This window comes from Drosophila miranda, chromosome 3 (assembly GCF_003369915.1).
Source record: "Drosophila miranda strain MSH22 chromosome 3, D.miranda_PacBio2.1, whole genome shotgun sequence".
NCBI classification, from domain to species: Eukaryota; Metazoa; Arthropoda; class Insecta; order Diptera; family Drosophilidae; genus Drosophila; species Drosophila miranda.
In genome coordinates this window covers 18921124-18934337 of record NC_046676.1, presented here as the reverse complement: position 1 = coordinate 18934337, position 13214 = coordinate 18921124, and the positions used below count along the sequence as shown (strand labels likewise).

The following is a 13214-nucleotide window of genomic DNA, read 5'->3' as shown; positions in this document are numbered from 1 at the left end:
TATGTATGAATATTCGTATATATTGTAAATAGTCTTGCGGCCCCATTCGCCTCGCCTTTTAGTTATTGTATAGTCCTACAAAAATCATTAACTTCGTTGAAAATTCCGCTAATTCAACAGAATACGTTAGTTTGTTAGGAATGGCTGGTTTCAATGTGTCCTGGTTGATTCCACTTAAAATGAAACGCGCTTTCTGAATACTTTTGTTATGTTATTGTCGTTGTAACTAAGTACTACACACAAGTCAGTAAATAGTAGTTATTATGCTAAACATTGTTTAACCAATAGGATGTCTAAATGTGCAAAAACGTGTACATTTTATAATCAAATTGGGAAAAGAGTATACATATTGTATATAAAGGCCGGGTTTAAATGTTTCGTAGTTGGGACAGCTGTTAAATGCTAATTGTGCAGACAACAATAATTCTCATGCCTAAGGTTAACATATTTCAGTGGATCATTGTATATCCGGTGCACATTCTACATATTAGCCAAGTTACATTTTATTACAATTTGTTGTCACAGGGACAGGAAGCGTTCGATCCAGCGGTGACTGCGGCATGTATGGCCTTGGCCACATATTCAATGTTGCCCGTGTTAAGGCCACACATGTTGATGCGACCTGTCTTTAGGAGATAGATGTGGTGCTCCTTGATGAGGTATCGAACTTGGTTCTCATTGAGGCCCGTGTACGAGAACATGCCGATTTGATTGACAATATGGTCCCAGTTTCCAGGTGTTCCCAGTGCAACGAGCTTGTCCCGCAGCAGTGAACGCATTTCCCGGATGCGACTCGACATTTGCTTGATGCAGTCCATCCATTCTTGACGCAACGCAGGGTTGTTCAACACGGCCGACACGATACGAGCACCATAGGCTGGTGGGTTGGAGTACATGCCGCGGATAATCAAAGTCAATTGGGAGTGTACTGCAGCTTTAGTGGATGCGTGCTGCTGCACCACCGTCAAGTTGCCAGCTCTTTCGCAATACAGGCCAAAGTTCTTTGCAAACGATTGGCAAGTTAGGAGCTCAAAGCCTCGCGAAACGAAATACCGCACTGCCCAAGCATCGCGATCGGGGTCACCGCTGGCAAAGCCCTGATATGCCGAATCAAACAGAGGGAACAGTTTCTTGTGCTCCATCAGATCGGCAATTTGCTTCCACTGTTCCTGGGTGGGATCAATTCCGGTGGGATTGTGTGCGCATGCATGCAGGATGATCACTGCTCCGGGAGGAGCCTGGTCAAGATCAGCCAGCATGCCGTTGAAGTCCAACTGACGCTTGGATTGGTCCCAGTAGCGGTAGGAGTGCAACGAGGTGAAACCAGTATCGGAAAATATCTTGTGATGGTTCTCCCATGTGGGATTCGAGTAAAAGACTTCATTTCTGTTCAACTGAGTGTGGAGGAACTCGGCAGCCACGCGCAGCGCACCTGTTCCGGATATAGTCTGCACCCCAAAAGCCTGCGAACAAAAAGAGTATTTCAATTATAAGTTCAACCGAAAATTTAGACTTTTTAAATTACGCGATTCTCCTTGATGGCTATGGAGTCAGCACCCAGAACCAATTCCGTTGCCGCACTTGTGAATGGTTCAAGACCTTAGAGAAAAATAGATATTGTGGTTCAAATTGATTCTCTAGATGGGATTAAACCCTTTAATTACTCACCAGTCACCGGCAAATACTCATGGTTAACAGACTCATCGCTGGCGATTGCTATTTCGGTTTTTCGCACCACAGGCAGGACCCAAGGCACACCAGCATCTGTCCTGTAAGCTGTAGTCAAAATAAAAGATCTTATTAGTAATAATAATAACAGTAAGACCAGTTCCTGTTCAAGTGTTTGAGGGAATCCATTGTTCAAAGTGCTGACTTTCGTACAATCTGAAATCTTATCTTAACGGACTTAGTATGGGTAATCAAGGGGTAATGCTGTACGAAATCAGATAGTGTGAAAGCACTTGTTTCTAGGCCATTTTCTATACCATATGCCACAACAAGCTCGTCCGGTTATTCGAAACCAATTTAAGTAATTGGGCTGGAATTGTTTGTTTTAGGAGCGCGTGATAAAAAGCGAGAGAGAACAATAATAATTATTAAAAAACAGTAAAACCAGCCATACCAAACAATAAATGAAGAAATCTATTAATAGATTATTGCTTTCAGCATTGTAAAAGTTGATGAATGATTTTATGTATATGTGGTTCCAAGCTAGCATATTTATGAATGTAAATGTGTACAACGATTCGGACAGGTCTCATTAACATGAGAATAAGCCATAGGTTGTTGACTTGGAAGATTCTACAAAAAAAAATAAAACGAGGGGGAACGTTGTGAGTTGCTGCGGAGACCGCAACTCTACATTTATACCCGATACTTAGTCAGTATGGCTCTCCTCCGGCAGACGCCGCTAATATTAAACGACACGACAAAGAGAGAGACAGAAAATCAGTCTGAGCTTGTCGTCGGGCGCTGCGTGGCCACTGCAAATTGATTTCTTGCTTTTGGCTACAAAAATGATCCGATCTGATCCAGATTCAGCCATCTGATAGGTATGGTCATTATCTATGATTCTGCGTTTTTAGTTTTCTCGAATGTGCAATATTGTGAATGCAACATATTTTCGTCCTTTGTGGGGGCGGAAGGGGGTGGGGCGAAATTCTGAGATATACGTTTTATAGTGAGATCTAACAGAAGTGCGGATACCGAATTTGGTTACTCTAGCCTTAATAGTCTCTGAGATTTGTGGATGCCCCAGATTTTCGTACATGAAACAGAGCGAGAAAGAATGAAATTGTTTTCTTGATTCTGGCTATAATAATTATACGATCTAATTGAGATTTTACACTCTAGAACATATAGTCATCCTCTACGATTCTGCGTTTTTGGTTTTATCGTATCTTTAAAAATGTGGATGCCACAGATTTTCGTCCTTTGTGGGGGCGGAAGTGGGCGGGGCGAAGTTTTGAAATATTTTTGTAGCAGTGACATATCACAGAAGTCTGGATCCAAAACATCGTTGCTCTAGCTCTTATAGTCTTTGAGCACTAGGCGCTGAAGGGGACGGACAGACGGACGGACGGACAGACAGACGGACGGACGGACAGACAGACAGGGCTCAATCGACTCGGCTATTGATGCTGATCAAGAATATATATACTTTATGGGGTCGGAAACGATTCCTTCTGGACGTTACACACATCCACTTTTACCACAAATGAGACCGCAACTCTACATTTATACCCGATACTTAGTCAGTATGGCTCTCCTCCGGCAGACGCCGCTAATATTAAACGACACGACAAAGAGAGAGACAGAAAATCAGTCTGAGCTTGTCGTCGGGCGCTGCGTGGCCACTGCAAATTGATTTCTTGCTTTTGGCTACAAAAATGATCCGATCTGATCCAGATTCAGCCATCTGATAGATATGGTCATTATCTATGATTCTGCGTTTTTAGTTTTCTCGAATGTGCAATATTGTGAATGCAACATATTTTCGTCCTTTGTGGGGGCGGAAGGGGGTGGGGCGAAATTCTGAGATATACGTTTTATAGTGAGATCTAACAGAAGTGCGGATACCAAATTTGGTTACTCTAGCCTTAATAGTCTCTGAGATTTGTGGATGCCCCAGATTTTCGTCCTTTGCGGGGGCGGAAGGGGGTGTGGCGAAATTTGGACATGAAACAGTCAAGGTCCGATATCACAGGAGTGTGGATACCAAATTTGGTTGCTCTGGCTCTTATAGGTTCTGAGATCCTTGAACTCATATTTTGCAATTGGCAAAACCGACCATGAAACCTGTGTGTTAGAGAGAGACAGAGCGAGAAAGAATGAAATTGTTTTCTTGATTCTGGCTATAATATTTATACGATCTGGTTGAGATTTTACACTCTAGAACATATAGTCATCCTCTACGATTCTTCGTTTTTGGTTTTATCGTATCTTTAAAAATGTGGATGCCACAGATTTTCGTCCTTTGTGGGGGCGGAAGTGGGCGGGGCGAAGTTTTGAAATATTTTTGTAGCAGTGACATATCACAGAAGTCTGGATCCAAAACATCGTTGCTCTAGCTCTTATAGTCTTTGAGCACTAGGCGCTGAAGGGGACGGACAGACGGACGGACGGACAGACAGACGGACGGACGGACAGACAGACAGGGCTCAATCGACTCGGCTATTGATGCTGATCAAGAATATATATACTTTATGGGGTCGGAAACGATTCCTTCTGGACGTTACACACATCCACTTTTACCACAAATCTAATATACCCCAATACTCATTTTGAGTATCGGGTATAAAAACAAGCAAACAATTTGATGGGGGAATTTTCATTTAAATTATGCAACAACATCCATAAATATAAGAATTGAGAACTGCTGGATCAGGCAAAAACAGCCATAAATATAAAAAAAAGGTGAAATGGCATCCATCCAAATCAGCAGCGGCCTTGCCCTTGACGATGAGATAACAGCTTGTGGTACCAAGCTGATGGAAAGAAAGTTCGAATCTAAGCGGCTTATCGTTATGGTTATGCACGCTAGTACATAACTAAATACTGTACTATCTGACGTCAATGAGAAGAAAAACAAGGAAAGTGATGGATCCTAGAAAGCACAATTCTCAACTCTCTCAATCAGTTGCAATGAAGAAATGTGGCTTAAATGTATAAGGAATAGTGTGGCAGACGAATTGCAGTGTAAGCGCGTCATGACAGCCCACCCTAAGGATAGAGAATCAAAACAATTCACATGCCAAGTGACTTCCAAATGACCTCCAGCAGAGGGGGGACAACCAGTCATGCGAGGAGGAGGTGGTGGGCTGCAGGGCGGCTGCTAACAAATGATAGCAAATTGGACAAGCGCGAGTACGCTACACAGACACCCTACACAATACTTTTATTGCACACATATGCACGAGTATGCACGTACATACATAAATATGTATGTAAGTGCTAAAAACACTGAGACAGACCCAGAATACGCACGAGCAATTAGTATTTACTTACCGCCCACTGATAGATTGACTTTGTTTTGGTTGGAATCGTCTTTAAATGCTTGCGTCAAGGCAAAAACCTCAATCGCGGGTCCTTTTTCAACTTTGGCGTAGATAGACATGGCGCAGAACTTGTAGAACAACGAAGCGAGCAGGCAATAAAAATAAATTAAATTTTGAGTGTGCTGTCCAGATAATCGGAAAATATAACAACAACAACAACTACTGTCGACTACAACTATCGATGTTTTCACTAACGATTTGTTCGAGTGGATTGATAATACCAATTGAGCACCTGCACTTTGACTCTGACTTTCCCCTGCTTGACAATGAAGAATCCTATAATTTTTTACTTTGCACGTTGGACGAAACATAAAAAAGAACCCGCCAACTACTTTACGAAACCATCGATAGTACAACGATGTTTTTTCGAGAGTTTAGTCGACTATCGATACAACAACAGCTGGACACCAGCTGACCCACGAAATTGAAAACAAATCTGATTTCACGAAATGTTTTTAAGCTAAATCCTGGTCAAAAATAAAATAAATCTTTATGGCTGGTAAGTCATAAACTAAAACAGCGTTGGTTTTTCAATTGTAAACCATTGCCCTTGACAGCCGATCCCAACCACCCCTCAACCTCGGCGAAAGCGGATGAAACGCCTCTGTTTCCGCCCGCCAAGCCTGGCAAACGGATCGACTACGGTACAAATGATACACTAGAGCTTCTGGAGCGCATCCCGAGCCAAGTGGTCGATCTGAAGCTGGACGATGTGCTAACCGCCGTTAAGGAGGTGGACAACCTCTGCGACTATGCGCGCTGCAAGACCAAAACGAGCCTAATGGGCCAGGACTGTCCGCACTGCAAGAAGCGGTTCTGTTTCAAGCACGGTCTGCCCGAGGTTCATGGCTGTGGCGAGGAAATCAAGCGGGACGAGCGCAAGAAGTTTCTGCACCCCAAGCCGGCGAAGACAGTGCGTCACGAGGAGGATGTCAAAAATGCTAAAAAGAGACTGGATGCTAAGTTGAAGGATATGCAAGTTGGGCGCATGCAAAAAGCAACCGGCGGGGGCTCCAAAAAGAAAGAAAAATAGTCGTACAATTAATAGTTTCTCCCCATCGCACAATACACACCCATACATACACATCAACAGCTGATGAAATCATCTGTTTTCGCGTTCTAAAATTTTACAGTTCTTGAAAATATGATTAAAACACAGCCTAGACATTTAATAAACCTGAAATACTTCAACTTTAACCTACTATCTACCCGTAATTTGCATTATGTTCAGGGTCAGACGCCAGAGCCGAAAATACGCGAATATTTTTACTACATTGATCATGAAGGAATGGTAAGTCGCATTAAACATTAGTTGGCATTTAATTAATTATGATTTACACCCATCAGCTCTTCTTGGACGATGCTAGAATGAAAAACTTCACCAGTTGCTTCAAGGAGAAGGATTTCCTCAAGTTTTTCTTTTCCCGCGTCCGTCTGAACAAAACGCAGCGTTATCTCAGCGACTTCCCGTACATCTCGCTATGCGGACGCGAACGCAACTTTATACGTTGCGACGACACGCCGCTTGTATTCACCGAACAATTGAAGAAGGCAGATGGCGACGGGGAAGTTCTTAGCTATGCCCATGCTGGACAAGTCCTAACATTGCCCTACGAACCACACAAATTATACATGGACCCCAAAAATGGACGGGTTTATCACCCAGCAACGCCCCAAGTGGGTGGCATTGGCCTGGTTCGCTCTAAATTGGCCATTGAGCTCAGTCAACACTTTGAATTTCCAGCCGGAGATGCGTCTCCAACACATTTTAAATGGCACGGAGAACGACTAAAGCTGGAAAATGATTGGGTTGCAGGGACTCAACGCTTTCCCATGAGCGAGGAATGTCAATAGTTAAATAGTATAACATTAAACTTTAATGGAATATAATTGAGACAACATTCTAACTACGATTATTGGTTCCAGGACTAATATACAAATGTACTTTTTACTTTTATTCAATGCTCAATGGCTTGAACTCGCCCTCCTTCACCCATGAGAGCCCGGTGGCAGTGCCGCCATTCGTCTGTTGCAAAGTGGAATCCGTCTGATTATTCCTGCCTGCTTTGATTCGCTCCAACACCGGCCCATGCACATCTGGTTGAAACTTTTCAAATACTATATAGTGCGGATCCTCCGTTGGTTGAGGGTCATAGATATGCTCCTTGCTTTCCTTGATGTTCTCAAGGACGCGGGCGGCAAACTCCTCCCGATTGCTGAGTAGCAGCTCGGCAGCCTCTGGATTCTTTATTTTGTCCATTTCAATACCCCGAATACTGTCGATGGGATCTGAAAATATCGCTTGCATGTACTTGAAAAGCTGCCAGAGGTGATCTTCGCCACATCGCCACTCTGGAAAGGCATGACTGATGTCCAGGCTGTTGGTGTAGGGGCACACATGGGGATGCAAGATGTTCTGCTGAAAAATTACGGTCTGAAAGGAATAGATTAGTAAAATCTATTTATCTTTATATCTGGGTTAACTAACTGGAAGACTTTTATCATCGGGAAAACGATCGGGCAGCAGAAGAGAGAAACGAAAGACGCTTTCTGAATAGAAACCCTGGCGTCCAAAGAAGACACCAAACCATTCTAAAAGAAACGAAATATATAAGGGGAATATTGAAGATTTGTAGTTATACTAACGCAAGGAGTTCGCTAAGCTGGGTATTGTGTATATTCCACCCAACTTCTCCGACTCAATCATTTTGCTAGAAATGGAAATGATTACAAGAGATGTAAAGGAACCGAATTGGGAACTTACTATTCAGCCAGGATTTTGTACTCCTGCTGGATGGTTGTTATCAAAATCTTGTCATCCTTTTTATTTGCATCCAAATCGAGTGTCATCGTGCGACGAAAAATTAATAAAATTAAAATTGTTTAAAGAAAGTTGTTTTGCCAAATCATATGTTTGTGAAGAGTTGCCACCTTGCCGATGAATGTGTTAGTGGTATTTATGAAAGTGATTTAAAGTTTCCTAAGACAAATTTTAATCAGACTTCAATCAGCTACTCGTTCGCAATTTAACGGGGCGAATGTTTTCATCTATCAACTTTATATTTGCATTGAGAGCTAGTATTTGATGTTTTGCTTTGACGTCCCCGAAAAATCAATCAAACAAAAACGGCCGCCCAGGGCTGCACTTTCGGGGTTGTCTTATCACTGAATCGATTAGTTGTCGTTAATATCGATACGGCGCGATATCTCACTCTACCTCTTTAAATCAAAGCAGCAGCCAAGAAAGGTAAAGTTTCAAATTTCAAATCTTAAGGATCAGCCAAGGACACTTACTCGTCTTTTGTTAATTAAAAAGCTCACATAATCCTCATTCAATTTAACTTTCCCAGAGGCAAAATCATCAAGTAAATAATTACGAAACAGGGTCGCCCGCCACCCGCTCCCTTGTCACCTGAGCCTATGGCAATGGCAATTAAGCGTGGGCTCCCACACAGTAAGCAGATTTATATTCATAAGCCAAGCCATAGCTGGAATCTTGTGGCATTTATAATTGAATTCCACGTACACTCCCAGCCAAAGCGACCGCAATGTGACCTATCCACCGACCCACCTGAATGGACCATACTGCCCAGGACATTATAGTAATGAAGCCAGCACAGTCAATTTCAATAACGCAATCAAATGCGTGCAGTTTCAAAACCACAAAAGCCAAACAAGAAGAAGAGGAACGAAATGCCATTCACAAAGCCATGGCCAATACTCAAACAGTGTGTCCGGTCGAGGCAATCTTTTTGGGCATTCCTGGCACGTATTTCCAATGGCCATAGCTGGAACGGGATGTGGTACTTCTCCGAGAAAAGGAAGCCCCCGATAATGGCCTGGCGAGTCGCATGCATATTTCAGTAATTTGCGCCACCTTTTGTGTGGTACGGCATTCACCTCTACCCATGTAGTGTACACCGCCCGAGTCCCATCCCAGTCATTTCCGGTCTACATATTTCATGAGGGCACCAAAGTTTGCGGATGCAGCAATTTAAAGAAAAAGCAGAGGAAACTTGAGTGGAACCACTCAAAATGTAATCGAAATGTCTTAGACGCACCCCCACGCACCTGAATAGTCGCTCTTTTATGTGTGTTTGTGTTTGCATCTGTATTCATGGCGTCTCTCGTCTCGCCCCCAATCCCAATCCCAGCCCAAACTCCTCTGATGTTGGACGAAGTCATCTTGATTTTCAATTTCAACGCCATTTGCGCTTCACTGCCATCGGGAGTCATTTGCATTTTTCTACAGCTTACTGTTACGTACCCCCAGGGGGCATATGCACTAGCTGGTTGGGAGGACTAACCAATTTTTGGAGGAGTTAGATCGGAAAACGACATATGCAGATCCAAAATAGATTTTCAGTAAGTTCAGTTCTCTATAGAGTTCGATTGGTATACATTAAGAGGTACAACTTGTAGCTAATAAGACGCTGACGTTCCCTAAAGAGCTTCGAGTTCCTCAAGGGTATCTAATATTTGGATAGATTCTTCCTCTCCGCGTTCCCGGTGTGTAGCTCAATAGGTGATAATGCTAATAATAAGTCGAGTCAATTGACAAAAAGTTTCGTCATTTTCAACAGCCCCCAGCCACACCCGCTGGCAATTTGTAGACATCCCGCAGTAAATTTATTGAATGTGGAAATTTTAAAATTGTTCATTTGAGAAACAATTTGGGAGCATAAAGTACATACATTTTCGTTTTCTTATGTCAGCATTGTCTGCCATAAGTTCGAATATATGGCAATAAAAAGACACTGTTGTTGTTGTCCTTGCTCTCTGGGGCCACCAACAACAAGCGCCCCGAGCATTCCAAGTGAGTTTGTCTGTCTGTCTGTCTTTGTGTATTTTTATGTGATTTCTCAAGCCATCTTCTATCTGGGGAGGATGGAAAGTGCTCTCATGTGCGATTGAATGGGAAATGGGGAAAATGTTATGCCATTTATTTAGAGCATTTCCAGCAAGGCAAGTCCCAGTCCCTGGCCAAAGCCATTGCCAATTGTGCAACTTACTCAATGAAATGTAAATGCGAATCAATTGTAGTTTTATTTGAAGTAATTCCTGATTCAACAAAATCGACTGCCAGTAAAAGCATTTAATTTCGAATATTCAATTTCAATTTCCATTTGCATATTGCTGTGTGACTTTCATTAGCATCAATTTGTTAGTTAGTCAAATGGTTACTTCGTTAGTTGGAGTCACTAAAAGAGTTGAGGTTCCTCTGGGGTCTGGAGTCTGCCGGGGCGAAAACATCAAAAAGCACTTTGTGGAGGAGCAAACTTTCGGTGGTTCGGAATACTGATTCGTACCTGAGCAGATGTACAATATACATATATATACATAAGCTGTACGTGAGATCTCCCCGCTAACCAATTTGATTTGCCCCGCCCCACACGACCGCTAGCGTCACCGTCACCGCCTCCTGCCCCGGCCCGGCCCCGGCCCGGCCCCGGCCACATCTGCCCTCTGTTTACACCTCTTGAGGTCGGCTGCTTCGCATGCATATCAACGATTTTCAAATTGGCGACGAAATGATATGCCAAACTACACGGCAGAACAGGAGAGCCCCGGAATTCACCTTTCGCCGAGCCGTGGACGGGGACCTGAAGGACCTGCAGGCAGGCGTCAACGGCGACATCGACATTATCGTGGCACAGGTTGTAGCTGTAGCTGTAGCTAATGCTTGTCACGTCTCCTTCAACATTTGACAAGCCGAATTCGACAAAAAATTCCGCACGTTGCCGTGCCGTCCCGTCTCTGGCTTCGACTCTGACTTTGTTTTTCGATTCGACGAAGAAAATGATTTTCACAGGTGAATTGGAAAGCGCGTAATGTTGTAATGTTTGACTTGGCAGCAGGCACGTACCTCATCCTCCGTGCCCGCCCGGCACTGGGGGAAATGGTGAAAGCCTCCATATGGTCTGTGAGCAATTCATGTTGCAACTATTCCTGCCAGTGTAGCACTCAGGTGCCGCATCGACGAGCCAACGCTGCGTATGCGTGTGTCCGTATGCGTATTCCGAATGCGAGGCGCCACTTTTGCAAATTGGATGAAAATCTTTGGCTTTTCAGCAGCGCAATTCGTTTGCCGTTTTATTTTCCTTATTCACCTTTTTGTTGCTTTGTTTCGCCTTGGGTGTTGCTCGTGTGGGATGCATCAGCCTGGAAATTGACATGTCTTGGCCATGTCAGCCCGAACACAAGCCTAAGCACAGCCCTGGCAGTGGGTTGCATTTATTCAAAGGCCAAAGGGATGACAGGCACATAGAAAATATGCCTCCCTCATTCATCATGACACGTCTGGGCCTGTCACACGAGAAAGAGCCACAACATTTAAGGGAAAAGGATTTACAGCATACTAGTTCTAGCCAACACCTGCACAAACAGGACAGCACAACACGAGCCAGGAGACAAGTTCTGGGCAGCTTACCTCGTGTTCTTTCTCGAGATTATTTTTGTAAACTTTTTCACTTCGCTTCAAGAAACAAATTCAAACAAATTGAAGAGCTTCGCTCTGTGGCTCTCCTTTGGCATTCTGGAATCCATTCCAGCCAGCATTCCTGAATGGGGTGGAGCGGGGAGGGGTAAGCTGGGCTCACCTTGGCGCCCATTAAATGAACTGAGCCAACATGTGTTACAGAGTCCGACGAGTGCAAAATATGTTTCACGTTGCCCAAACTCGTAACTCTTTGCTGGGGAGTCGGAGCTAAACTTTTTTACGTTTTTATTGCCCAAAGTGAGTATGGAGCCGAAGGATACGATGGCTTTGGATACTCGTATATGTATGTATGTACGGTTCTTGGGGATGGGAAAACTTAAAGTTTCAGTGGACGGGCAGATTCATCTGCTGGCGATTGCAGCCGGGTATGCTCCTGCTGTCACGGAGGTTCATTGAACCAAATGCCAAGCGGAGCGCATTTCCGCATGTCCCTGTCTGAGTCGAGGTCGGAGTCGGGATCCGGGGTCCCTGTTAGCTGCAAATAAACTTTGCTGAGTGGCTGGCTCGGAGACAGATACGGATTCGGAGACGGAGACGGAGACGTGGCCTGGCTTTGATAAATGTGCACATAATTATGGTTCCTGCTCCTGGTGTGCTTTGAATGGACCCTGAAGCGTTGAGATGCAATGCGAGGTGCGGGAGCGGAATGGGAAATGGGAAACGGAAAATGGGAACCCACACTTGACGCTCGAGCGTAGAGAGTGTCTTTAAAGCGTCTCACTGTGACGTTGTGACCTGCTTAAAGCCTCTATGCTCACATCAGGTCTTAATTAATGTTGCATAATTAACAGAGCAAGAAGAAGCACCCAAGGAAGCGTTGAGGACGGGCGCTGGGCCGGCAGCGGGCCTAACGATGGGGTTAGGAAAAAAGGTAGGCGAAACAAAGTTCAGGAAAAGCAAAGCCAAACAAAACAAAAACTTTCCTAAGCATCTGCAAAACATAAAGCATACAAATTCTCACATCTCACATCCCATCCGCATACCCCGCAACCAGGAGACCCGCAGAACATGGCAAAAAAATTTGTGGCTGACTGAAAAGACCTCCCAAAGGGCAAGGCAGCCACAGCAAACAGCCTTTTGGCCACCTCTGACTTGGGGAACGCCCCCAAATTGGCGCCAAGTTTTAATTATTCCATCATATTTATAAACTTTTCTACTTGCCACGCAGACTCATTATGTGCGTCACCCCACCAAGACCCCCGCCCCAACGCCGCACCCACGCGCACCCCACTCTCACACTCGTGTTGGCCTCATGTATACTCCATCCTTCAGTGGCGGCTATAACTATAAGGCAAGTGCCTTCTTGTTGTTTCCCCCCTGGTTCCTGTGTCGTCTCACAATAATGGCTGGCGACAATGGCGGCAAGGACAATGACGACGTCTGGGCAGGCCCGTCTTAGCTCCATCCAGGCTGTTAGCGAGCCAGGCAGCAGGGACATGGAGGCACAAGGCGTTACTCCATAAAAATGAACAACAGCTTTTTATTGTCGAACAATGAAGGCGAAAGCAGCTCTAAACAAGCACAGCAAAGCAGAGGCAGAGGCAGAGAGAGGGGAAAAGCAAAGTTCGACCTTTCTTTTAACTTACGATCCTGTTTGCTGTCGTTGTCCTTGTCTTTGTTGCTGTGGGTGCCATTGGTGAGAGCATTTAATGAGGCTG

At 44.4% G+C, this 13214-nt stretch overlaps 4 protein-coding genes across 4 annotated transcripts; 2 read left to right on the top strand and 2 right to left on the bottom strand.

Moving 5' to 3' along the window:
* Nucleotides 1–190: 190 nt before the first annotated feature.
* Nucleotides 191–5305, bottom strand: LOC108158797 (aspartate aminotransferase, cytoplasmic). Its single transcript, XM_017291484.2, has 5 exons — nucleotides 5290–5305; nucleotides 5008–5125; nucleotides 1669–1776; nucleotides 1526–1599; nucleotides 191–1463 (listed from the first exon to the last, which is right to left on the bottom strand). Exons 2-5 carry the CDS (start codon nucleotides 5114–5116, stop codon nucleotides 507–509), a joined length of 1248 nt encoding a protein of 415 aa, XP_017146973.1. The 5' UTR covers nucleotides 5117–5125; nucleotides 5290–5305; the 3' UTR covers nucleotides 191–506.
* An 88-nt stretch (nucleotides 5306–5393) lies between these two features.
* On the top strand, nucleotides 5394–6192 carry LOC117188163 (DNA-binding protein SMUBP-2-like). The gene is made up of 2 exons (XM_033391601.1): nucleotides 5394–5556; nucleotides 5615–6192. The coding sequence occupies exons 1-2, from the start codon at nucleotides 5550–5552 to the stop codon at nucleotides 6088–6090; spliced, it is 483 nt and encodes a 160-aa protein (XP_033247492.1). The 5' UTR covers nucleotides 5394–5549; the 3' UTR covers nucleotides 6091–6192.
* LOC108158799 (UPF0598 protein CG30010) lies at nucleotides 6183–7001 on the top strand. Its single transcript, XM_017291486.2, has 2 exons — nucleotides 6183–6348; nucleotides 6405–7001. The coding sequence occupies exons 1-2, from the start codon at nucleotides 6202–6204 to the stop codon at nucleotides 6909–6911; spliced, it is 654 nt and encodes a 217-aa protein (XP_017146975.1). The 5' UTR covers nucleotides 6183–6201; the 3' UTR covers nucleotides 6912–7001.
* Nucleotides 6917–7994, bottom strand: LOC108158798 (protein crossbronx). Its single transcript, XM_017291485.2, has 4 exons — nucleotides 7822–7994; nucleotides 7704–7768; nucleotides 7546–7649; nucleotides 6917–7491 (listed from the first exon to the last, which is right to left on the bottom strand). Exons 1-4 carry the CDS (start codon nucleotides 7905–7907, stop codon nucleotides 7012–7014), a joined length of 735 nt encoding a protein of 244 aa, XP_017146974.1. The 5' UTR covers nucleotides 7908–7994; the 3' UTR covers nucleotides 6917–7011.
* Nucleotides 7995–13214: the final 5220 nt, after the last annotated feature.

What these genes read in the sequence shown, in the direction of transcription:
- LOC108158797 (XM_017291484.2), bottom strand. Translation starts at nt 5,116, where the DNA reads ATGTCTATCTACGCCAAAGTTGAAAAAGGACCCGCGATTGAGGTTTTT. An exon ending in AGTCAATCTATCAGTGGGCG is followed by an intron (nt 1,777 to 5,007) that starts GTAAGTAAATAC and finishes TTTTGACTACAG; the next exon opens with CTTACAGGACAGATGCTGGT. An exon ending in TAGCCATCAAGGAGAATCGC is followed by an intron (nt 1,464 to 1,525) that starts GTAATTTAAAAA and finishes TTTTGTTCGCAG; the next exon opens with GCTTTTGGGGTGCAGACTAT.
- LOC108158798 (XM_017291485.2), bottom strand. Translation starts at nt 7,907, where the DNA reads ATGACACTCGATTTGGATGCAAATAAAAAGGATGACAAGATTTTGATA. An exon ending in TACAAAATCCTGGCTGAATA is followed by an intron (nt 7,769 to 7,821) that starts GTAAGTTCCCAA and finishes TTCCATTTCTAG; the next exon opens with CAAAATGATTGAGTCGGAGA. An exon ending in CCGATGATAAAAGTCTTCCA is followed by an intron (nt 7,492 to 7,545) that starts GTTAGTTAACCC and finishes TATTCCTTTCAG; the next exon opens with ACCGTAATTTTTCAGCAGAA.
- LOC108158799 (XM_017291486.2), top strand. Translation starts at nt 6,202, where the DNA reads ATGATTAAAACACAGCCTAGACATTTAATAAACCTGAAATACTTCAAC. An exon ending in ACATTGATCATGAAGGAATG is followed by an intron (nt 6,349 to 6,404) that starts GTAAGTCGCATT and finishes TACACCCATCAG; the next exon opens with CTCTTCTTGGACGATGCTAG.